The sequence below is a fragment of the Oncorhynchus gorbuscha genome, linkage group LG02 (assembly GCF_021184085.1).
Source record: "Oncorhynchus gorbuscha isolate QuinsamMale2020 ecotype Even-year linkage group LG02, OgorEven_v1.0, whole genome shotgun sequence".
In the NCBI taxonomy this organism is placed as follows: domain Eukaryota; kingdom Metazoa; phylum Chordata; class Actinopteri; order Salmoniformes; family Salmonidae; genus Oncorhynchus; species Oncorhynchus gorbuscha.
Window position 1 is genome coordinate 105,925,538 of NC_060174.1, and position 26,726 is coordinate 105,952,263.

The following is a 26,726-nucleotide window of genomic DNA, read 5'->3' on the forward strand; positions in this document are numbered from 1 at the left end:
TGACCAGGACTGGCTGAGCAAGTGATTTTTTTTTTTCATTTTTCCAGTCATCAGATGGAACAAAATGACTTCTGCGTTGGAAATGTCCAAACGAATGCGTTATGAAATCCTATTCGAAAGGAGGCTTGTGTTATCAGACTAGCAGAGTACATGATTTATCAGTAGGTGCACACTAAAATCCCGTATGTCTGTTTTTTCAATATGAAGATCACTCATGAACACAGTGGAGGTGTCAAGACTCGTCTTTTCATACTAAACAAATACGCGTCCTGATCCAGGAAGTAACATCTGAATGATTGACGTTGTTTTTTAACCAACCGAAGAGCAATCTAAACATGTTAATTCCGCCTCCATTAGAAAATAGCCAATGGTGATCCAGGAAGAACTTCCGCTGCAGGAACAAGGCATGTTCATTGTACAAGGCTCTTCTGAAAGAATACCGCGACTATATTATTAAGGTGAAGTCTGAAATATGTGATTACTTCAAAGTTGTTTAATCAGTTAAAAACGACTTTTGTGCTCCGATTTAGTTTGATATGTGTTAACCGGTTGGAGCCGCATGTGCGAATGACCGAAAAGTAAAGGTTGCACGTTGTACAAAATCGACATCACCGTTTTTGTCGGCTCAGGAATTTGTTCGCTAGCACAGATAGCTTTGATAGCAAGCCACCTTGTGGTCCTGTCTTGGCATTCTAGCCTGTATTGTGGTATGGATTATTTATATTTTTTTATCTATATACAGTTTCTAGTTTGATCAGGAATCTCATTTTGTTTAATTTGAGAAAATCAGCTTTCTAATTCACGCTTGTCTGTATTTTTTTTTTTTTTTTTAGGGGGGGGGGACATTTTGGGAGGAGAAAGTAACGTTCTCAGTGGGTTTTTTTTTTTTTACAACAACAAAAACATCCCCAAACCCAACAATCATGAACGGGTTCAGCACTGAAGAAGACAGCCACGACGGCCCCCCAGCGCCGCCGTTTTACGGTCAGACTTGTTGTTTGATTGAGGACGGTGAGCGCTGCGGACGATCGGCTGGAAACGCCTCCTTCAGCAAACGGATCCAAAAAAGCATATCGCAGAAAAAACTAAAACTGGACATCGACAAAAGCGTAAGTGTTTTATTGCTGACTATAACGTTAGTTGTCTCAACCATTTGAGACTATGTAGTTCGTCCCCATATTACATCCCCTTCTACCAACTCGCTCATCGAGCAAGCTTGTCAAATTCAACCTGACTCGTTTATTATAAGGTTTGTTCTGCGCCATAATTATGTATCACGGAAAATGGTGGACTTCTCTCTGACTGCTTATGGTTTCATTTGGAGTAGCAGCCAGTGGGACAGCAAACAAGAAAGGGTTTCTCCCCCCACCTCCAATCCGAGCCTTGGCTGGCAGTTTCACCCTGCGTAGACAGTCTTTTCCACGCCTCCACTCCCTAAAATGGCTGTTACTAAGGAAGCTATAGGTTGTCCTGGGGGGGGACACAAAAGTTACGAGGCAGTTCTATTTGGCTACAAGCAAGTGTGATGAAGAAGGAGAAGAAAATAAACTCCCTAGTGTATAGTTGTCTGTATAATCCAGCTGTGAAATGTATACAATGTATCCGCCACAGGCAGATCGAACTCTTGTCTTCCAGCACTCAATGCTATAAGGCGTTTCGCAACCACCGTCCCAATTGAACTTGAAATGTAAAATTGCGGCTTTGCAATCTGGAAAACTACACGTTGCTATCTGGAAAATTACACAGTTGCTGTGTTCTGGTCGGGGGTGTGGATTCTTGCTCCCTAACTACTAATATAAGATGAAAGGTCCCCAAGTGGTGATCCATGGCCATTTCTCTTAGATGATTTTATGCACAATGGTTGAGTATAGGAAAACCTGCTAATTTATTTTTTATTTAACTAGGCAAGTCAGTTAAGAACAATTTGTTATTTACAATGACGGCCTTGTTCAGGGGCAGAACAATAGATTTTTACCTTGTCAGCTTGGGGATTTGATCTAGCAACCTTTCTGTTACTGGCCTAACACTCTAACCACTAGGCTACCTACCATCCCTACACTCTAACCACTAGGCTACCTACCGCCCCTACACTCTAAACACTAGGCTACCTACCGCCCCTACACTCTAACCACTAGGCTACCTACCATCCCTACACTCTAACCACTAGGCTACCTACCGCCCCTACACTCTAACCACTAGGCTACCTACCATCCCTACACTCTAACCACTAGGCTACCTACCGCCCCTACACTCTAACCACTAGTCTACCTGCCGCCCCTACACTCTAACCACTAGGCTACCTACCGCCCCTACACTCTAACCACTAGGCTACCTGCCGCCCCTACACTCTAACCACTACGCTACCTGCCGCCCCTACACTCTAACCACTACGCTACCTGCCGCCCCTACACTCTAACCACTACGCTACCTGCCGCCCCTACACTCTAACCACTACGCTACCTGCCGCCCCTACACTCTAACCACTAGGCTACCTGCCCCCCCCCCTACACTCTAACCACTAGGCTACCTGCCCCCCTACACTCTAACCACTAGTCTACCTACCGCCCCTACACTCTAACCACTAGTCTACCTGCCGCCCCTGCACTCTAACCACTAGGCTACCTACCGCCCCGACACTTTAACCACTAGTCTACCTACCGCCCCTACACTCTAACCACTAGGCTACCTGCCGCCCCTACACTCTAACCACTAGTCTACCTACCGCCCCTACACTCTAACCACTAGGCTACCTGCCGCCCCTACACTCTAACCACTAGGCTACCTACCGCCCCTACACTCTAACCACTAGGCTACATAAGGCCATAATTTTGGCTTCCTCTTCGTGTGGCACTCCCAACACAATATTACCAGAGCTACCACACTCGGTTAGGCTAACTCAAATAGAAATAATTATTCCCTTTGCTTTCCCAAATTATCTTTTGTCAAGAACACGAGCTAAATACAAAATTATGTGGAAACCTACGTTATGAGGAGTTAAACTGGCCTAGTTGAATAGCACATTGAGGCGGCAGGTAGCCTAGTGGTTAGAGTGTAGGGGGGGCAGGTAGCCTAGTGGTTAGAGTGTAGGGGCGGCAGGTAGCCTAGTGGTTAGAGTGTAGGGGGCAGGTAGCCTAGTGGTTAGAGTGTAGGGGGCAGGTAGCCTAGTGGTTAGAGTGTAGGGGGCAGGTAGCCTAGTGGTTAAAGTGTAGGGGGCAGGTAGCCTAGTGGTTAGAGTGTAGGGATGGCAGGTAGCCTAGTGGTTAGAGTGTAGGGATGGCAGGTAGCCTAGTGGTTAGAGTGTAGGGATGGCAGGTAGTCTAGTGGTTAGAGTGTAGGGATGGCAGGTAGTCTAGTGGTTAGAGTGTAGGGATGGCAGGTAGTCTAGTGGTTAGAGTGTAGGGGGGGGCAGGTAGTCTAGTGGTTAGAGTGTAGGGATGGCAGGTAGTCTAGTGGTTAGAGTGTAGGGATGGCAGGTAGTCTAGTGGTTAGAGTGTAGGGGGGGCAGGTAGTCTAGTGGTTAGAGTGTAGGGATGGCAGGTAGTCTAGTGGTTAGAGTGTAGGGGGGGCAGGTAGTCTAGTGGTTAGAGTGTAGGGGAGGTAGGTAGCCTAGTGGTTAGAGTGTAGGGGCGGTAGGTAGTCTAGTGGTTAGAGTGTAGGGGCGGCAGGTAGTCTAGTGGTTAGAGCTTTGGGCTATAACAAATCCCTGAAGCTGAATCTGTCGTTCTGCCCCCTGAACAAAGCAGTTAACCCACTGTTCCCCGGTAGGCCGTCATTGTAAATAAGAATGTGTTCTTAACAGCCTAGTTAAATAAAGATTAAATAAATACGTTGAAATAGTGTCACATCTGTCACACACAAAAGGAGAATTATCTGGTGAAATGTTGATTGTTTTTCCACTTGTGCATCATCATAATTATACAGTACCAGTCAAAGTTTGGACGCATGCATGTACTCATTCAAAGGTTTTTCTTTCTTTTTACTATTTTCTACATCAAAACTGTGAAATAACACATGGAATCATGTAGTAACCAAAAAAGTGTTAAACAAAAAATATGTAAATATATTTGAGATTCTTCAAAGTAGCCACCCTTTTGCCTTGATGACAGCTTTACATTCTCTCAACCAGCTTCATGAGGTAGTCACTTGGAATGCTTTTCCTACAGTCTTGAAGGAGTTCCCACATATGCTGAGCACTTGTTGGCTGCTTTTTCTTCACTCTGCTGTCCAACACATCCCAAACCATCTCAAATGGGTTGAGGTCGGGGGATTGTGGAGGCCAGGTCATCTGATGCAGCACTCCATCTCTCTCCTTCTTGGTCAAGTAGCCCTTACACAGCCTGGAGGTGTGTTTTGAGTCAATGTCCTGTTGAAAAACAAATGATAGTCTTTCTAAGCGTAAACTAGATGGGATGGCGTATCGCTGCATAATACTGTGTAAGCCATGCTGGTTAAGTGAGGACGGTCGTTTCTCTTTGATTAATTGAGCTGTTCTTGTATTAATATGGACTTGGTCTTTTACCAAATAGGGCTATCTTCTGTATACCACCCCTACCTCGTCACAACACATCTGATTGGCTCAGACGCATTAAGAAGGAAAGAAATTCCACAAATGAACTTTTTACAAGGCACACCTGTTAATTGAAGCTGGTTGAGAGAATGCCAAGAGTGTGCAAAGCTGTCATCAAGGCAAATGGTGGCTACTTTGAAGAATCTCAAATATAAAATATATTTTGATTTGTTTAATACATTTCTTGGTTACTACATGATTCCATATGTGATATTTCATAGTTGTGATGTCTTCACTATTATTCTACAATGTGGAAAATAGTTTTTTTTTTAAATATATTTAAAGAAATACCCTGGAATGTGTGTCCAAACTTTTGACTATATCCGTTTTTATTTTAGGTTCGACATCTCTACATATGCGACTTCCACAAAAACTTTATCCAGAGTGTCCGTAACAAGAGGAAGAGGAAGACGAGCGACGACGGAGGGGAGTCTCCGGACCATGACGTGGAAGTTCCAGAGGTAACAGACCCCTTGTCTTCCCTTTAACCGTCTTACTCTAAAACACAACATTGCTTCTCAATAGGAAACATCCTTGTTGAAGAAAAATACCAGCAAGTTGAATAGATATGAAAGACAACATAAGATGGCTATTGGTGAAAATTCCTAACTGCGTGAAATCTCTTTAAGCGTTTTTTTGTGTGAAATGTAATTACATTTACATTTAAGTCATTTAGCAGACGCTCTTATCCAGAGCGACTTACAAATTGGTGCATTCACCTTATAATTGATAGAGAACAGTAAAAAGGTGATTTAAAGATATTAAATCCTTTATGGATAAAACACCAGTCTTTCCTCACTGTCTGTTTCTGTGATGTTAGGTGGACCTGTTCCAGCTTCAGGTGAACACGCTGAGACGCTACAAGAGACACTACAAGCTGCAGACCAGACCTGGCTTAAACAAGGCCCAACTGGCTGAGGTAGGCCTACATTTCAAATGGAGTTGAGTTCACTCTCTGATTCAGAAAGACTTAGTCCGTGCATTCAAGTAAGGTAGGTAACTAAAGACAACCACGTATCACAGTCAAATAAAACTTTTCTATAAAAAAAAAAGACTGTTAGTGAAATTAGTGCTTAGTAAGAAATACAAGTGCCTGTGTTACATCAAGGTCAACTTGTAAGCCTACAGCAGTACTGTGTATGTAAGATGTTATAGACGGATAACGGTGTACCCAACAGTGAGGTATCTAACAACATTTTCCAGCTAAAGACAAGCATCAGGCACTTTTTTCTTATTATTTTTTAAAAACTTTGATGAATGTATTCATGTATTGTCTTATATGGTGTATTGATATTTTGCGATCTAGATGTACTTTGTAATACTGGACTACTACCTACCAAGTCTCCCAGCAGGCTAAAACAAACTGCAACTTGCCAAACCAGTTCAGTTTAACAGCTGCTCCGTGCTGGCCAAAGAGTTGCTGGCTGGTAGAATGGAACACCTGATTGGATAAGTGTCAGTTAAACCCACGGGTGTTGAAACTACTCGTGTCACTCCCATTCCATGTCCAAATAAGCTTATTCCAACCTAATTTGGGCTTGGATTGCTTGGTGTTAATATATCCATAGGACATTACAGTGTAATATTTATTGCCACAAGGACAGTAAGAAGGCATTTAAAAATGTTATGTCATAGATTTCAACATTTGCGTTCATTTTTTTTTGCGTACAACAATGTAGCACTGTAATATATATATATATATATATATATATATATATATATTATATATAGCTAGTGTCCCATCCAAAGAACTCGGTAAGCTGTCTCAGAAGGACTTAACTCTGTTAGGGCTAACTTCTGTCTTGGGGTTTCGCTGGGATAATTATTCTTAGTGATTTTCCTGTAAAAGGGGTACCCTCACCCTCAGTAGGTGTGCCCAGCCCATCCAATGGAACCGTGGCCCATAATATAAATTCCATTATTATTTACCATGATGTATGTGGTGTGGGAGACCAATTACAAACTAATTGGACGTAGACGGATTGTTAGGAGAATTTGTGAAATCGACATGTAATCTTGCAGCTGGCTCGACTCCTGTCCTTACAAATACTCCTCTATGATGTTTCCAGCCCGACCCGGTGATGCAGGGAGGTGGGGGGGGGGGTCGTTGCGGGAGCTGGCTGAAATAAATGAAACTGCCCTGTAAGTTGAATGTTTCCCCAGGCTGTAGAGAGGCCCAGACCTCCATTAATGAGCCTGTCACATCATTAATAAAGTGCACGCCAACAGGTCCAACCAATTACAGCTCTCCATGTGCCGCCCACATTGAGTGGACCTGTCAGCCTGAATGGAGCTGGGTGAAACTACACAGAGGATGTTTATTTCCCCTCGCACTTGTTATTTTATATTCAAAATGATCTCTGCGTTTAGAAGGGGATTGAATGTCTCCTAGAAACACATCTCTTTATACATGGGGTTCTAATCCTTGACGGTATGGGGGGACTCAATGTTTTTGTCACTTTGTGGTTAACCAGACTGGTGATCTCACCTCCTGCTTTTAAATATAATATTCTATATTCAATACCACTAATCTTTGCAAGATTTTGTAATTGTATTTTTATTAAAGTGGGCAGAAATAAACTGGATGCTCAATCAATAGAGGGATTACACTGACCTCTTTCTCTCTGATGTACTCTCTGAAATATAGAACCTTTCTCTCTGATGTTCTCTCTGAAATATAGAACCTTTCTCTCTGATGTTCTCTCTGAAATATAGAACCTTTCTCTCTGATGTTCTCTCTGAAATATAGAACCTTTCTCTCTGATGTTCTCTCTGAAATATAGAACTTTTCTCTCTGATGTTCTCTCTGAAATATAGAACCTTTCTCTCTGATGTTCTCTCTGAAATATAGAACCTTTCTCTCTGATGTTCTCTCTGAAATATAGAACCTTTCTCTCTGATGTTCTCTCTGAAATATAGAACCTTTCTCTCTGATGTTCTCTCTGAAATATAGAACCTTTTTCTCCTCTATGATAACTTTAGTGATTTTTAAATCTAGAACGTTGTTCTCCTCTATGATAACTTTAGTGATTTTTAAATCTAGAACGTTGTTCTCCTCTATGATAACTTTAGTGATTTTTAAATCTAGAACGTTGTTCTCCTCTATGATAACTTTAGTGATTTTTAAATCTAGAACGTTGTTCTCCTCTATGATAACTTTAGTGATTTTTAAATCTAGAACGTTGTTCTCCTCTATGATAACTTTAGTGATTTTTAAATCTAGAACGTTGTTCTCCTCTGATAACTTTAGTGATTTTTAAATCTAGAACGTTGTTCTCCTCTGATAACTTTAGTGATTTTTAAATCTAGAACGTTGTTCTCCTCTATGATAACTTTAGTGATTTTAAAATCTAGAACGTTGTTCTCCTCTATGATAACTTTAGTGATTTTTAAATCTAGAACGTTGTTCTCCTCTGTGATAACTTTAGTGATTTTTAAATCTAGAACGTTGTTCTCCTCTATGATAACTTTAGTGGTTTTTAAATCTAGAACGTTGTTCTTCTCTATGATAACTTTAGTGGTTTTTAAATCTAGAACGTTGTTCTCCTCTATGATAACTAAGTGGTTTTGTCCTCCAATGTTGTTTGTTTTCAGACTGTCAGTCGTCACTTCCGGAATATCCCGGTGAACGAGAAGGAGACTCTGACCTATTTTATTTATATGGTGAAGAGCACCAAAAGCCGACTGGACCAGAAGTCGGACGGGAGCAAACAGCTGGAGTAAAGGCCACCGATGTAACTTCCCATACCAAGACTTGGACACGTGTGTTTGATAACAAGGTGTTTTCCGACAGGCAGCCAAAACTGATCTTAAGACAGTTGTTGAGACTCCGCAGGGTAATGTAATGCTGTAATGTGAATATGCTGATATGTACAAAATGCACAGATTATGAAGAAATCAGCAAAAAGGTAGAATGCAATGTATGATAACTGCCTTAAAGATGTTTGTTTTGGGGGTTTTTTGTTTTGTTTTTGCGTTGACTGTTAACAACTTTTGAAGAAGAAAAATGGTTTGTGCCAAACCAGAGTGTGCAAACTTAAGATATCAATAAACTGGACAGGGTGCATTTTGTGAATGAAAAGATCATTTAAAAAGGTTTTAATAAGCATTGTACATTTTCCTGTTGTCCAGCTAGTACTCATTCTGTTATCCGGTGGTGTGACATGCATGTGAAGACTGAGGAAGTTGAATGATGTAGCATTTTGGCAGACCCTTTTCAAATGTTTTGTTTCTCACACTCAGACTTTTCCCTCTCTATCTTCTACACTGAAACACACACAGACTGAAGTGGTGTTTCAGTTAAAAACAAGTTATTTTCAAATATTGGTGTTGATATTTTAATTTCTTTTACATTTTTGTTTGTTTTTCTTTACCCACTACCTTTTTTGTGATAAATATAAGAACAGGACTTTAGTTCATCATTGATTGTAAGATTTTTATGTAAAGTTGTGTCTGGTGGGAACTAAATATTTCAACAGTTGTTTTAGATTTTTGTCATTTATCATGCTTTCAGCATTTGAGACTAATTTTAAGCAATTAATTGAAGCTGTGTTCATTAGTGGGAAATGCCTTATTACCACAATATATTATTTCCAAAGCAAACGTTGTTGCTCTACTAACACCGGCACAATATAGAAAGTCTCAACTTTGGAGAGCAGTGAACTGTGTTTGAACCACCTAAATTGCTTTCACAGTGCACAATGAGCACTGCCTGTACTTTTGCTTTAGTGTTTACAATATGTTAGTTCTATTCTATTGGAATGTATTTCTGAGGAATCATGTCGCCCTGGACTTGTCAAGTCAATTTCCTTTCCTGGCACCGTGTTGAAATAATGTGTTGTCTAATGGATCACAGTACCAACTATAGTCACTAGAGGAAGATGGGAGTTTGTTTTTTTGTTTGCTTCCTCTGCCGCTAATTAATGAGTTTCTTCACTTCAACACCGCTGTACGTTCACTGGTTTGTTTGAGTCAGTGGTCTCTCCACAGATGATGGTATGTCTTTTTAGTATTGATTTGTTTCCAATTTTCCCTGTCCTTATTTATAAGTCCCGAGAAATAAGTCATGTCTGCTGCGTTCCATGTTACACCATCAGTTAGCCATGTCAGGTGTGTCATTGCTGAAGTATCGATGGCTTTTTTTTTTCGCTTGTAGCCTTGTTAGCACCATATAGATTTCCCCTCTTGAACAAATTGGCTGTGCTGCGTTAATACTGTAATGGCTGTGCTGCGTTAACCTAACTGTTGTAATAGATAATACGTGTATTTAAATATGGCTGCGTATTGCTTTTAATAAACGTATTGTACATAGATAATGACTTGTCTATTTTTATTTGCTGTGGGGTAGTCTCTCTCCTTTTGTGATTTTAGTAGCTGGATAGAATTAGTAAGGGACAAACTGCTCTCCTTCCATGCTTTTTCAACCACAAGACAGCGGAGTTGTCATGCAGCCCTATCACTAGTGTTGCAGATTTACAGTGCACCTCTACTGCATGCCTCTACCGCATGCCTCTACCGCATGCATTTTCCTCCACCTTCTCACTGTAGTTACTCGATCTACCGGTAGGTGTCAGTAGCATTCTGTTGGGCGCCAGTGGTTGAACGGCAGAAACAACGCTAGACCTACTCCTACATAAAGGTAGCAGGGCTGAAACCTGACGTGTTTCCTACATGTGACATTTCGTGGGCTATGCAATAAGAGAATGACACGTGTGCCCCCCCCCCTCAATAAAAATGTAGGTTAGACGGGACATATATAGCCTGTATAACCTATGGCTAGTGCTATCCGGGGTTCCCTGGGACGTCCCTACCGTAAACCTTAACCCCTAGCCATAAAAAGGTTATGGCTTGCGTTTAAGGTTTACGGTAGGGGACGTGCCAGAACCTATAACCGTAGGAACGTCCCAAGGATCCCGGATAGCTATTTTGTCTTGTTTTTTTTTTCTCACAAAAAAAAAGTAAGAACAGTACTTTTAATTCATCCTTGATTGTAAGATTTTTATGTAAAGTTGTGTCTGGTGGGAACTAAATATTTCAACAGTTCAGATTTTTGGTCATTTTCATGCTTTCCGCTTTTAAGACTCATTTTAAGCAATTAACTGAAGTTGTGTTCATTAGGGTGGAAAATGCATAATTGTTACTATATATATATATTATTTCAAAAGTAAACGTAGTTGCTGTACTAACACAGGCACAATGTAGAAAGTCTCAACGTGAGAGCAATGAACCATATTCGAACTACCTAAATTGATTTTTTTTTTGTCGCTTGCCTACACAATATCCCATAAATGAAAAGCTGAATTGTCTTGAGTAATAAGTATTCAACCACTTTGCTTATGTCAAGCCTATATAAGCCCAGGAGTAAAGATTTGCTTAAGCTTAACAAGACATATAAGTTGCATGGGCTCACTCTGTGCGCAATAGCAGTGTTCAATATGATTTTTCAATGGCTACCTCATCTCTTTACCCCACACCATACCATTTTCTGTAAGACCTCTCAGTCGAGCAGTGAATTCCAACCACAAAGACCAGCATGGATTTCCAATACCTTGCAAAGACGGGCACCTATTGGTAGATTGGTAAAAATACAAACAAATCAGACACTGAATATCCCTGAGGATGGATCAACAACATTGTAGTTACTCCACAATATTAACCTATTTGATAGAGTGAAAAGGAATCCTGTACAGAATAAAACATATTCCAAAACGTTCATCCTGTTTGCAACAAGGCACTAAAGTAATACTGCAAAAAATGTGGCAAAGCAATTACGTTTTTGTCCTGAATACAAAGTGTTATGTTTGGGGCAAATCCAATGCAACACATTACCGAGTAAGATTCCTCATATTTTCAAGCATAGTTTGGTGGCTGCAGCAGTGGTGGCTGCATCATGTTATGTGTATACTTGTAATCGTTAATGACTGGGGAGTTTTTCAGGATAGAAAATATTAACCTAATGGAGCTAAGCACAGGCAAAATCCTAAAGGGAAACCTGGTTCAGTCTGCTTTCTAACAGACACTGGGAGATTAATTCACCTTTCAGCAGGATAATAACCTAAAACACCAGGCCAAATCTACACTGGCATTGCTTACCAAGGAGACATTGTGGCCGAGTTAAATCTATGACAAGACCTGAAAATGGTTGTCTAGCAATGATCAACAACCAATTTGACAGACAGAGCTTGAAGAATTTAGGAAAGAATAATGGGCAAATGTTGTACAATCCAGGTGTGGAAAGATCTTAGATATTTACCCAGAAAGACTCCGCTGTAATCGCTGCCCAAGGTGCTACTACTTTCACTTTACCATTATGGGATATGGGTGTGTAGATGGATGAGAATGTTTTATTTTAATTTTGAATTCAGGTTGTAACACAACAAAATGTGGAATAAGTCGAGGCATACGAATACTTTCTGAAAACACTGTATATGCATAGGCACATATAGACGTCCAAACCTAATATGAAGCACTAGTTGCTGATGGATCTATAAGCAAATCTTTGTTCAAGCATATATGTTTTTTTTTGCATCATTGAAATAATAGCCTAATCTTATCTCTTAATTTGATTATTCTATACTAAAATAGGCCAGGGTTTCACAGACTCGGTCATGCTCGAATCAGCTGCTAGGGCAACAACAAAAACGTGGCCCCGGGATCTAATTTAGGGAAACCCTGGTATAGGCTATGCTTTGAAATTGATTGATTGATGGTACGAGTTTATCTTGTGGGCTGATAAGTCAATCGAAAGACGGTTTTATTGGTTCCGGGCGAAACAGCGTGCGTCTGTCCCATGACAAAATGGAACGTAATCACCGTCAATTGAACGTAACCAAATATGAGTTTTTCGTCTACATTTTTAACTGAATTACTATAGACCTATATTGATCTATAATGAATTTCTGAATATGGTAAATATCGTATAGAGCAAATCAAATGTTTTAGCTCATACCCAAGAAAATTGCCTATAACTGCCATCACGACTGGCATATGACTTCCCTCGCCTATATTAATTATGACCAGAGATATATGCCAGTGATTATTTATTGTACTTCGGACCCAGCACCCTGAAGCAGGTGTTTTCATATTTTAAACCACTGCATCCCAAACCCTTATGTTATCTAGCACATTACCATAAAACAACAGATTGAAGAAACAAAATAAGAAGATGTATCCTCGAGGGCCCAGCTGTATGGGGACCTGGGATAGTGGGAGAGAGGGAATGTGGGATAGTGGGATAGTGGGAGAGAGGGAATGTGGGATAGTGGGATAGTGGGAGAGAGGGAATGTGGGATAGTGGGAGAGAGGGAATGTGGGATAGTGGGATAGTGGGAGAGAGGGAATGTGGGATAGTGGGATAGTGGGAGAGAGGGAATGTGCTTCTTATAGTCTTCCACAACCTTTTCTTTTTTTTCACACATGCTATGATTAAATTGTTCCATTTGTAACCTAAAATGTTTTACCAAACTGTACCATTACCCGGATGTGTCTCGTGATTGGTATCAATACATTTAAAAAATGTACTCTTAGAAACTGTATCCTCAAATAAAGGAAATTAATAAATAGTACATTTACATTTACATTTAAGTCATTTAGCAGACGCTCTTATCCAGAGCGACTTACAAATTGGTAGCCTAGGGATATGCATATCAAGACCTATACCTAATCGTTATTTTGAAGCACTGAATGATTTCATTGCCGTTTTACAACGATTTTGTGATTAATTATGTAATTCATTTATTAAGTCATCTATTAATATAATTTTACATCCAATTCACACAAAGACAACAATTTCGTCAGATTCAAATATACAGTCTAATAATTAACCACCTGTGTCCTTTGGAATTACGTTCCGTTTTTTTTTTTTTACAGATATTTGTCCTGCACTTTCTAAACGTAATTGTTTTATATTTCAAAGGGACAATTACATTAATTTGAGGTAGATTCCCAAAAAATATTAACAAGACAACACGACAAGTCGACACTATTATAACAAGACAATGCATAGCATAAAAAAACAGTGCTGAACATTGATTGCCGCGTTAAAGAATAAAGAAACACCACACATATACCACCGTGACAGTCTCTCCGTTCAGTATCGTGGCCTATCCACAACCAAACATATTTATTCTAAGCTATATAGCCTAACTTTCATTTATATTCTATCAAAGAATACAAATGACAAAAGAAAAGGTGTCCAGGCAGTTTTTTGAATCATTTGCATAATATTGCATTTCACCAAGTCTACCGTGTTTGAATTTGAACATTGCACGTAGAAGGCCTATAGATGTGTATATAAGTGGTTGTATTCCTTGCAGCGAAGTGCTTGAATACGGAGTCTGCGTGAGTTTCTGCTGCTTGCTCTGCTCAGTGACGTCAGAACAGTCACTGGTTCAATTCCAAAGCCCAGACTTGCTGAGGCCACCCTGTCCGCCCTTTGAACTTTCTCTCGTTTCCTAATGACTCTTGCAGGTCCTCGTTCTGTGAAAGAAAATACAAAAGGGGATCAGAATATTGATATAGCATAGCATTATGCAGTTGTATCCAATTTGTAAGTCGCTCTGGATAAGAGCGTCTGCTAAATGACTTAAATGTAAATGTAAATGTTGTATTGCTGACTGACTTTTAACTAAATATATATGGACATGGTCTGAATGAAATAAACACCTATTAGCCGACATGTACCATGTAACAACCAGGCTAGCAGGATCACAATGCTCTACTGTGAATCTTTAAAGGCCTTCTCAGGCTTGTTCAATTGAGAAAAAAAAAATGTAACTCTGATATGCGATTCTAAAATAAGTTGAATTGTTCTAAACTGTGAAATATTTTTGCTTGTCAACAAATGTGGTTAAGCAAATGATTTTAGCATTAATTGAATAGACCTATACATTAATTACAATATTATGGCCTCAACTTTGTTTCAACAGTTAAAACCAAAATCACGACGGTGCATATTCCTTACTTACGCATTAAATACACGCAATAACGATGCAAATCATTTAGGGTAAATGGCAGAATGTAAATTCCAACAAATACTTTTTAGGCCTACAAAGTTAGAATAATATACAATTTATAACACATAGCCTACCGTTTCCCGTTTCCGTTTCAAATCTCTGTTATCATATTTCTTGATTTCGGCATTGAATCCCTCAGTCTCTCCAGTGTCTTTAGCCAGCACGTCCATTAGGTAGGCAATATAACTTGTTGCTAGTCGTAATGTTTTAATTTTGGACAGTTTCGTGTCTGCCGGTACGTTTGGTATACATTCTCTCAGTTCGGCGAACGCAGTGTTGATGCTCTCCGTCCTCCTCCGCTCCTTCTTCGGCCCCGAGGCTCTCCTCTTTCCAGTGCGCGCTGAGGGAGCGTCCAGCTGGCTGTCGTGAGCCGGACCCTGAGCCCCAAACTCCGTGGAGTACGGAGACTGGATCTGGAAATCAGGAGGGACATCGCCGTGGTTCACCACCCAGCTTTGGAAGTACGGGTTATCTTGATGACACCTCTGGACGAATGGAAAGGTCTCGTGCATCAGATGATGATGCTGGTAGCTCCCAATAAGGTTCATTTTGAAAAATAGATCAAAAACAAAATCTCCTCAGGTCCCAGCAGGTCTTTTGGAGTCTTGATGTTGGTAACACTCGTCACTGACCAATGCTCTAGTGATCAGGGGAAAGTGACATTAGCGAATGGTGCTCCAAATCGACATAGGAAGACCTTCAATATAACAAATACGAACACATAAGACAAGCAACAAACGTTTAGAAACGTTTCTCCTAAAAAAAAAAAAGTGTCAAATTTGTTGATAACCCGTCGTTGTCATTCTGATAGGCTAGAACAATTACGTGTAAAGTGGAGTAGTATAACCCAGACAGGTTTTGACAATCTGGAGAGCACTCCTTTTTCGTGGGATTGCTCTCATTTACGCAAGAAATTTGACCCTGCTGAATGCGCGGGACCTCAGGTTTATATGGTTTCGAAAACAACAGAACGACCAGTCAGCCAATGAGGTGAGATGGCCACAGGTTGGGGTGGAGAGTGTGGGAGAGCAGAGCAGTCAGCGAGGTTTAACAATAACATGCGCCATGGTGCCACAACCAAAACCGGAATGAGAACGTATGCAAACCAATACATAATTTGCACGGCCTGTTCCCCTTTCAATCCGAAGAAGAGTATAGTTTTCATGTTTAGTTCGATTAGTTATAGTTGAAAAGGCTCCTGCGGATCCCATATTGAGCTCTCTGCAGCCTTTACGCACGGTTTTTCCCCCATACTCAGAATTTATCATTTGTCTATATTGCTTCAGTTAGTAAAATATTGTGTTTTTGTTCAGCATAGATTCCATTGGTATTGCATTTGTGGAAGAAGAAAATAAGTTCCTTGTATGCATGTTGTAGTTTATTTCGATGTATTTCTATGTATTTCTATATGTAATATAGGCTATATATGTAATACAATTAGATGTGAGATACTTTTAGAAAGGGAAATGGTTAATTAAATATAACGTAGGCTGGAGATAGGAATGACAAATCAACGTGTAGGTAATACGCCTACATCTAGAAGAAGAAAAACAATGCAAAGGTCTATTTTAACATTGTTATTTTGCTAAATGTATGGTTTACTCGGTTAGTGCGCAAACTGTGTTTTCTCATTTGTGAGATGTGTGACTGAGCAGTGGCAACCCTATAAGAACATGTGGAAACAAATGTTTTATCAATTAACCTTTAAAATGCGGTCAATTATTGTTTTCACTGATTTCACCCCCTGCGTTGAAATCGTCCATATGCTTTTAACAACTGTTGCTTTTGATAATCATACCGACAACTGTAGAATCAACCTTTGCTATAGTTTTATGAATGCCTAATCAAATAAAACCATATAAACTGAATTTATAAAGATAATTTAAATCACGACCTCACTTGATGAGCTTACCCGAATAGGGGGGTAAGAACAAAAAGTGTAGCCGAATATGTGTGTGTCCTCAGAATAATGAAACGTTAACATCGTTTCGTAAATCTAGCAAGCTACATTCAACAGCGTGGATCATTTGGAATATGTGTCCCTGTATGGGAATCAAATATAAACATTTCGAAGCTGCCTATTTCGTCAAAATACGTCTACTTGTTTACACAATAACATACATTCATTAGAGGCTATTATTAAAATGTCTATGCAGTTAATGTGATCAGCAAGGAAAATATACAGTATTTATTAGCCTGTATTCCATTAATTGGAGAGGCTTCTGATATTTGATTTTTAATTCACTGTTCAAGTAATTAAATGTATATCAAGTAAGAATATGCAGTAACGTCATATAGTCTAAGTATGGTATGCTACAAAAACATTCATGTTAATATATATATTTTAAAATGTAATAAAAGTATTCATTTTCTCATTGGCTAAATGTTTACAATTCAAACGCAATGGACGCATAATTTGAATTAATGTTTATGGTCTTGGGGTTGAAATGAATGATGGTTCTGTGTGTGTGTGTGTGTGTGTGAATATTATTATTATTTTTTAAATGTTTTGTGTAACACGTGTGGACAAATACACAGGCCTAAATAACAGATCTTTAACATCACGTGCTTCAATGATGCTATAACATGAGAGCCAGTCGAGAGGGAGGCGGCTGAAAGGAACGCGCTGGTTATCTCTCTTCTGGCTCAGGAATATTCATTCTCCATAGCTCAGTCAAGTAGAATTCCGCATTGCTGCCTGCAGCCCCATACTAACATACCATCTAATCTCTATCAGCCTAAAACATTATCCCATTACATTGTATGACCTTGACGCTATTTAGAAACCATTTACTTCATGTCTTATCTAAATATAGTGATAAATCAGAGGTGTCACGTTCCTGTTTATCACACATATTCCATAAAAGCACTTCTTGGAAGGCCACTGTTTATATTAGGGCAGTTGGTTACATATTTTAACGTCACCTATGTTAATGCCGACGGTCACGAGAAATAATCAATCACAACAATATGTCCATTATGAATGGCCACGCAGTCATGATCGGCTAGCTGCCTTTTCAGCGTCAGTAAGATGTAGGATCATACCAAATAACTGTTGTGCAGTTGTTAAATTGCAACAATAATCTTTATGTCCGTGTCTTTTTCTTTTTTTTGGGGGGGCAACACTTGTTTTCGAGTGCACCAGAATTGTCGTGCTTGACATTTTAAATATTATTGGATGTAGTTGGATACATTGTTCTATTAATATGAGACTATATTAGATTCAACGGGTTGCATCTTGCCAGCAGTTTAAATCGTTGCCTCTGCCTTTTCTTTAGCTTCTTAAATATATTTTGGGGGGATATGTATTTATTCCTGCTGTTCTTTGATTTCTATTACGTGGCTACTGTTTATCATTTCTGATGTTATAGACAATTAAATCCATGTCATGTTCTACCCGAGTGGCGTAGACGGTGTAAGGCACTCAGTGCAAGAGGCGTCACTATAGTACCTGGTTCGAATCCAGGCTGCATCACATCTGGCCCGTGCTTGGGAGTCCCATATGGCGGCGCACAATTGGCCCAGCGTCGTCTGGGTTTGGCTGGAGTAGGCCATCACTGTAAATAAGAATTTGTTCTTAACTGACTTGCCTAGTTTAAAAAAATAAATAATAATATGTGATTTGCAAAAGGTTATAATTTATATCCATTTTCTTTCTGGCATTAAATTACTGGGCACACACTGGTTGAATCAACGTTGTTTCCAAGTCATTACAATGAAATTATGTCGAACCAATGTGGAATATAAATTGATTTGAAATCTGTGCCCAGTGGGAAGGTTCAATCTCTGCATATCTCAAGAAGAATGAATGACTTACAATCATCCCATGTAATATACCCTCTGTTTGTATGGTATAGTTCTCCTATGAGTATGAAACAACCAATGTGAACACAGCCTCTTGAAAAGAAAACCTGACGCTGTTGATTAAGAGTCCACTACGCAGATATGAAATACAATACTGCTCTTATTTTTTTGTAGCTCGTTGTAACCAACACTTTTTAACATGAAAAAGGCAATCAGCTTCCTCATAGGCTTGGATAGGCTTGGGCATCTCGAGGCACCAACAGGAGCACTGAAAGACCCTGGGCCCTGGCACCAACAGTGACCTCTTAACCTTATGCCTTTACCCCTCCACTCCCATCTCCCTCTCTTTCTCTCACTTTTGCTCTCTCTCTCTCTTTTTCTCTCTCTCTCTCTCTCTCTCTCTCTCTCTCTCTCTCTCTCTCTCTCTCTCTCTCTCTCTCTCTCTCTCTCTCTCTCTCTCTCTCTCTCTCTCTCTCTCTCTCTCTCTCTCTCTCTCTCTCTCTCTCTCTCTCTCTCTCTCTCTCTCTCTCTCTCTCTCTCTCTCTCTCTCTCTCTCTCTCTCTCTCTCTCTCTGTCTGTCGTTTCTAGCTGTGCCTGTGGAAACATCCAAAATAGGTCATAGGAGCCATCTTGACCGTGTTATGAATTCTCCTCAGAATTATTTGTGTCATCATGTAGATTTTTCAATGGTGCCGTTTCCCTCCTCTTCAGAATGCTTACTCTGGACTTCAGATTTTAAACAAATATCCCCAGAATGATTCAAAGCTAATGTGCTCAGCATGGCATAATAACTAACTCTAGGAAACTATTCTACACAGTATGTTCCCTCGCTTCTTCTCTTCTCTTTTCTTTCAGGGCTGTGTTTACCGTATTCTCTTATATCCATCTCTCACATGAAACGTCTAAATGCAAATTGATGAAACGTTATGCACACAAACAGACAGTCTCTCTCCATGGCTGCTTGTTAGGGGGGAAATATGCTCTTTGGCTTCATGTGGCTCCCTGGCTGTGTCCCTGTCCCATTCAATCTCAAGCAGCATCTCTCTCATGCATCACCCTCATGACTGTCGGTCGCTGTTGTGTTTTTCCCCCATCCTCCACTAATAAAGATAAGACACCCCGGCTGGAATGTGGTGAGGGTGGCTCGGCGAGGTACATTTGGGGCAGATTCTTGTGATTGTTTACAGCAGTGATGAGCCTGGGAGACCCTAGTGCCCTCCGAGCTGATTTATGCTGTGTGTACAGCCAGGGAGAGAGAGACCAGTGGTCTGGACAGAAGCTTACCCAGCCCGGCAGAATACCACCTCAGCCCCATCTCTGGGCAGACACGAGACCCCCCCCCCCCCCACGTTTTACAGTCCTGGCTCCTGAGACCACCAAACGGACTGGCACTAACGATTTCACAGCAGTCATTTTTAAAAGTACACAGCTGTTCTATGTAAAAAAAAAAAACTTAAAAAAAACTGCTGCAGAGTATTTTGGGAGAACAGCATTGACACAAAAAAACCTCATCTTATAGATGTGACCCTGGGAAGTTTGTTTGAAAAAAGGCTTTGTTGATACTAGAAATAATGTGTCTTAGTAAAAAAAAAATCTGTTTTTATGTATCATTCTATAATACTATGTGTCGGTGTATGCTATAATGCTGCTGTTATCATTGTGTTCGTAGGACTAATTGCCTTTAATGGTAGAAACAGGGAGCCACTCTGTTCATTCATACTGAAGTCTCTCCGCTCATTAAAACCAATGAATGAGCTACAGATGTCAGATTGTCGTTAGCTTACCTGGAGGGAGCATTGTGAGAGGTTGGTTGAGGTTTATAACGAAGTCACACATCACACAGACTGAGAGAGAAACCGAGAGACAGAGGGGAGGACTGAGAGCCATGTCGTCAAATCTGAAAGAGCATAGTGAACCTGTTACTGTAAGCATCTGGAAAACCTGTTTGCTCGAGGCAAAAAAAAGGCTTTTCAGCCAACTGTAAGAGGATACAAATATGCTGTAGCATATAACTCTTATGGCCATGGAGGGGAACATTCCCCTAAACGCTATCATAAGTGACTTGCATTACAATAGCCTCGTTCTGCTCTCTGGCATGCCACCCTCTCTTCACAACTCCTTGTGGAATTGTCACGCCGAACATGATGAGGATGTGAGCCAATGAGTGACAAGGAGTAGGCAAGAGCACAAACAGATCTGGGAACAGGCTATAGAAGGAGACAACAGATCTGGGACCAGGCTATAGAAGCAAGCATTACGCTACACTCGCATTAACATCTGCTGACCATGGGTATGTGACAAATAAAATTTGATTTGATTTGATTTGATTTGAAGGAGACAACAGATCTGGGACCAGGCTGTAGAAGGAGACAACAGATCTGGGAACAGGCTATAGAAGGAGACAACAGATCTGGGACCAGGCTATAGAAGGAGACAACAGATCTGGGAACAGGCTATAGAAGGAGACAACAGATCTGGGACCAGGCTATAGAAGGAGACAACAGATCTGGGACCAGGCTATAGAAGGAGACAACAGATCTGGGACCAGGCTATAGAAGGAGACAACAGATCTGGGACCAGGCTATAGAAGGAGACAACAGATCTGGGAACAGGCTATAGAAGGAGACAACAGATCTGGGAACAGGCTATAGAAGGAGACAACAGATCTGGGAACAGGCTATAGAAGGAGACAACAGATCTGGGACCAGGCTATAGAAGGAGACAACAGATCTGGGAACAGGCTATAGAAGGAGACAACAGATCTGGGAACAGGCTATAGAAGGAGACAACAGATCTGGGACCAGGCTAGTATTACAAGGCATGTCAGTTTCCTGGTCCGAATCAGTTGGGTTGCCAGGAAAGGGGGTCTGACTTAATAATATGTCCACGCCATGCAGTGTCCTGCCCTGTTCACCTCCCTGAAGCATCTAGATATATCTGAATAGACCCTAAAACAGACACAGGAAGTCTATCTGCATCAGGCTGCATGATAATGTCAGAACTGCCGCCGGAATGCAGTGACAAGCTCTCAGACCAACGCTTGATTGGATCCTTATCATAGTAATGCTGTTCCTGATTGGATCGCTTATCATAACCATGGTTGGCTCTGTGCTAATGTTATGATATTCAGGTTACGTCCCAATGGGCAACCTATTCCCTATATAGAGCACTACTTTTAACCAGAGCCCCTATTCCCTATTTAGTGCACTACTTTAGATCAGAGCCCTATTTCCTATATAGTGCACTACTTTAGACCAGACCCCTATTCCCTATTTAGTGCACTACTTGTGACCAGGGCCCTATTCCCTATTTAGTGCACTACTTTTAACCAGAGTCCCTATTCCCTATAGTCCCTATACTACTTTAATCAGAGTCTTATGGGCCCAGGTCAGAAGCAGTGTACTACATAAGGAACCTGGTTCCATTTGCGACACAGCCTGATTATGAGCCCTGGACGCCTTGCCTGGACACAGCCTGATTATGAGCCCTGAATGCCTTGCCTGGACACAGCCTGATTATGAGCCCTGAATGCCTTGCCTGGACACAGCCTGGATGCCTTGCCTGGACACAGCCTGATTATGAGCCCTGAATGCCTTGCCTGGACACAGCCTGATTATGAGCCCTGAATGCCTTGCCTGGACACAGCCTGATTATGAGCCCTGAATGCCTTGCCTGGACACAGCCTGATTATGAGCCCTGAATGCCTTGCCTGGACACAGCCTGATTATGAGCCCTGAATGCCTTGCCTGGACACAGCCTGATTATGAGCCCTGAATGCCTTGACTGGACACAGCCTGATTATGAGCCCTGGATGCCTTGCCTGGACACAGCCTGATTATGAGCCCTGAATGCCTTGCCTGGACACAGCCTGATTATGAGCCCTGGACGCCTTGATGAGGTCGCTGCTATCTGCAGTCTGGCCTTTCCCATGAATAATAATCACGGAGTGGAACGTGTGTGTGTGGCAAAACGACAAAATAGTATTATGACCACAGGATAATGTCACGCGAAGAGAGAGAGAGAGACGTGAGTGTTTTGAATGCCGTACGTCACGCAAACCCCCCCCCCCCCCTCCAAAAAAAATATAAAAGTTATTTTCATGTGAATTACAGTGATTCTGTCTGGGCCGTTGCAATTTGAGGTCTCGTCTGAGAGGAAGTGGGCTCACTTCTCAAAAGGAAAGAGGATACTGCTGTCGTGGTGCTCCCCTGTTTTGGTTTCTACAATAGGGACCAATTCTCTGTGAAATGAAATTGTCCATTCAAAGATACACACTACTTTAGTGTGTTTCCATTGAGAGAAATAACGCTCCTTGTATCAAATTTAATATTGTTATTTATCCATCAATGACAATATTGTACTTTTAAATGTTTTTAGATCTATTTTTTACTAGAAATATTGGAAGGATGGATCTTAAAATCTGTCCATATTGTTTGCGCCTTGTTATGGAGGGAATTGTCTGGGAGGAGAATATCTCAGCTGAGCTCCAATGGTGTCCAGTGAACCACCTTGCTTGTCTGAACCCAGGATGGGCCGTCACAGCCTAACTCTGGCCCTGGGTTTCATCCGGACCCTAACTGCCCCTGGGACCAGGGCTGTGTGCTGTCCCTGTCCTGAGTTGTGGGCCTGGGGTGGGTTTGGAGCCATGCTTAGGGTTGGAGGTTCTGCCCTGCTCGCACCACTTTCCCATTCCCTGGCTTTTCCACGTCGGCCTCGCTCTGCAGCCTTGCTCCTGAGAAAAAGCAGACACCACCACCCCTCCTCCTCCCCTCCTCCCCCTCTCCCCCCCCTCTCCTCCTCCCCTCTCCTCCTCCCTCTCCCAGCTCTCTTTTCTGTACCTTTTCCTCTGGGGGTTTTTTATGGGAGTTCCTCTGCCTCTGCCATGCATTAGACAGCGTAATGACACTATAATGCCACGTCAGAAATACAGAGCATGTGATTATATATTTATGTCCCATGTAGATATGTAATAGGAAGCATTACTTTCGATTCTCTGTCCATGCCAGTTTTCAGCAGTGATAACATTGTTGATTTATCCTCCCTAAAACGTATATACTTTAATCCAATTCACTTGGATATTTAGTACACTTGGATATTTAGGAAGGTAGGAAATCATCTCTGTGTAGTGTAGACCTCATTGGGAATTTTTTTGTTAAAGCTTTCTACCTTGCATGAGTGCAGGTTTCTGTGTACTCTCTGCTCAACGATTGTCTTATGCAGTATGACATGTTGTAATTCTCTGTATACATTTCACTCATTTGCATGAAGACTATTTGTGCTGCTTGGCTACCACCAAAATGAATGATTTTTTTGTTTTTTTAATGAACAAAGGGAGCTCAATGTTACTCGATTTACACTGGAAAGGTAACAGAAGGTAAAAAGTTGTTGTTTAATAAACAATGAACCTTTTTTGTTGTTAAAGGTTTGTGTGTTTTGTTCCTTTGTCATGGTGTCCTCCTTTGTGGAGTCGATGAGATCTGAGGGAGAGAAATGTTATCCTAGATCAGATGTTGAGTCGATGTTTTAAAGGCCATCCTACCTGAGGGAGAGAAATGTTGTCCTAGATCAGATGTTGAGTCGATGTTTTAAAGGCCATCCTATCTGAGGGAGAGAAATGTTATCCTTATTCTTTCATTGATCTTTATTCTCATTCGTCTTCGTTTATTCAATATTCAACACAAAGGGACTGCAGATTAAAATGAACGACGGCGTTCAAATCTGCTACAATAACCGTTGAACGTGTTTCCTGACAAATTAAAACAATACAAATTATAATACAAATTTATAAGGACTTATTTCACTTTTATTCAGAATATCTGGAGAGAGAAAAAAAAATGTAATTATCCAGTTGTAATTCATGGACAGTAAGTCAGGGTGGAAGAGAGAGAGCAGTGTCCATAGATCTCCTGTGAACTCATCTCATGGCACATCAGCCCGTCAAGTAGGTCTATTTCTGCCGTTACGAAGGCCTTATTTGTTTGTTAAAACCAAAAATAATTAACACACCAGCCGTGGAGCCATAATTTTTGACTAGCAGAATGTAGCACAGGGGCCCTCGAGCTGATGTGTTCTTCTTAAAGTCCCAGTGCAGTCGACAATGTGGATTTCCCTGTGTTTTATATTTATACATTTATATATATATATATTCACACACTATGAGGTTGGAAGGATACTATGAAATTGTAAAAATGGTGATAATTCCCTTTTCGTGTAAGAGCTGTTTCAAAAGACCGGCAGAAATTTCAGACTGTTTTTGGTGTGATGGAGTTTTGGCCTGCCTGGTGACATCACCAGCCGGTAAATTAGTTAATAGACCAATAAGAAAGAGAGTTCCAAACCTCTCTGCCAATAACAGTTGGTTTTCAGTTTAACCCCTCCCAACTCAGACCACTCCCAGACAGTCCTAGCAAAAATGTTTCCTGAGAAATGGCTTTTTGCTAAGAAGCTATTTTTGTTATTTTTTTTAACCATTTTAATTCAAAAGAATCACATTGAGGAACTTCATTTTTACCCCAAAATTATTTGATGTTGAGATAAAAATGGCTGAACTGGGTCTTTAAGTCCCCCTCTTGAGAGTCATGTATTATATATAGTTTGTTTGTGAGTAGGATTTAAATGTTCTGGGCTAACAATCCATTCTCGGGTTTAAACACGCTCCCCCTCAAATCTATGGTCTGTCATTGGATGAACTCTGAACCTGTGGGCTCCCCTCTGCTGGTGAGAAGCACCGTTGGCTGCTGGAGATGGGGCACGTTGTTTAATGATGCGATCTGTCTTGTGTGTTTCAGCTCAAAATCCTATTTTTATGGCTTGCTTATACATTCCTGCTGCAAATGGTTTACATACCAAGGCAGGGAGCCTTCCTAAATCAGCTGGCAGGTCCAGGCAGCTGGGACAAGGAGGAAACCCTGTCATCGGGCCGCTCCGCACCGAATTAATGAACCCCAAATCGAGATAATAACATCTCTGCATGACCCGGAGCACCGGATTACATCACTTTCACAGTAGTTCTATTTAGACTCTTGTCGTTCTCGGTCCTCTGTGACTCTTTTTCTCCCTCATTCTTTATGAAAGCCCAGAATGCAACACCCATTCATGAATGATATGGGTGTTTTTTTTCTCTTCAACCCGAGGGTCCTTCAACACCGTTCAAACATTGCTTGAGTAAAGGTGGAGAACTTCATCCCAAATGGCACCCTATTCCCGTAGAGCTCTGGTCAAAAGTAGTGCACTATGTAGGGAATAGGGTGCCATAGGGCTCTGGTCTAAAGTAGTGCACTATGTAGGGAATAGGGTGCCATAGGGCTCTGGTCTAAAGTAGTGCACTATGTAGGGAATAGGGTGCCATAGGGCTCTGGTCTAAAGTAGTGCACTATGTAGGGAATAGGGTGCCATAGGGCTCTGGTCTAAAGTAGTGCACTATGTAGGGAATAGGGTGCCATAGGGCTCTGGTCTAAAGTAGTGCACTACGTAGGGAATAGGGTGCCATAGGGCTCTGGTCTAAAGTAGTGCACTATGTAGGGAATAGGGTGCCATAGGGCTCTGGTCTAAAGTAGTGCACTACGTAGGGAATAGGGTGCCATAGGGCTCTGGTCTAAAGTAGTGCACTACGTAGGGAATAGGGTGTCATTTGGGACGTAGTCTAAAAGTGGAGTAGTTAAAGGGTGCTGACTCAACCATTCAGAACCGGGCAACAATCTAGGCCAGTGTTCAGGAGGCCCCAGAGTGCAGCCACACAAATCCTCTGTTACCTACTCTGTTTTAAAACCTTGTTTCATTCATGTTAGCAGCTCATAAAGGGCCGCCCACTGCTCCGGCAGAAACAATCTAAGGCCTTCAGTTTTTACACGACACACTCCTGTGAGCTCTAATCACGCGTTTGGCTTTCTTTAGTAGACTCATTTGGGCTTGATAAGAGATATGTAGAGGTCATGAACCGTTGAACAGTCTCTTGACATCACAGTAATCTGACTTTTCCATAAATAGCCAAAAACTCCCTGGACTGACTACTTTCGGTTTTGTTTATGTTGACGTAGCAAATTAGACAATAGGTCTTAATGTTTTCCTCTCCCTTCGCCTCGGTGGAGAACTGCATCGTGGGAGAAAAAGGTTCTTTAAAAAAGTCTTATGAGTGAAAAGGATGTTACCTCATTAAAGAAAGGGACGTAAATCTGTCTACCTACTCAGCCTCACCATACCACATCTGTCCCGCCCCGCCCCGCTCCCTCTAACCACTCATTGTTCCTCATGCCTACTCAGCTACGGAGCTTACACCCCATTTTATAGGCCATGCCGTTGACCTCACATGCTGTTTAGCCTCCCTTGAGTCCCTTCACTATCCG

At 41.3% G+C, this 26,726-nt stretch overlaps 2 protein-coding genes across 2 annotated transcripts; one reads left to right on the forward strand and one right to left on the reverse strand.

The window, feature by feature from the left end:
• Positions 1-384: 384 nt before the first annotated feature.
• Positions 385-9,879, forward strand: sap30l (sap30-like). Its single transcript, XM_046329952.1, has 4 exons — positions 385-1,109; positions 4,906-5,028; positions 5,388-5,486; positions 8,162-9,879. Exons 1-4 carry the CDS (start codon positions 924-926, stop codon positions 8,288-8,290), a joined length of 537 nt encoding a protein of 178 aa, XP_046185908.1. The 5' UTR covers positions 385-923; the 3' UTR covers positions 8,291-9,879.
• A 2,261-nt stretch (positions 9,880-12,140) lies between these two features.
• On the reverse strand, positions 12,141-15,500 carry LOC124015059 (heart- and neural crest derivatives-expressed protein 1-like). Its single transcript, XM_046329966.1, has 2 exons — positions 14,655-15,500; positions 12,141-14,044 (listed from the first exon to the last, which is right to left on the reverse strand). The coding sequence occupies exons 1-2, from the start codon at positions 15,126-15,128 to the stop codon at positions 13,949-13,951; spliced, it is 570 nt and encodes a 189-aa protein (XP_046185922.1). The 5' UTR covers positions 15,129-15,500; the 3' UTR covers positions 12,141-13,948.
• Between the last annotated feature and the right edge of the window lie 11,226 nt (positions 15,501-26,726).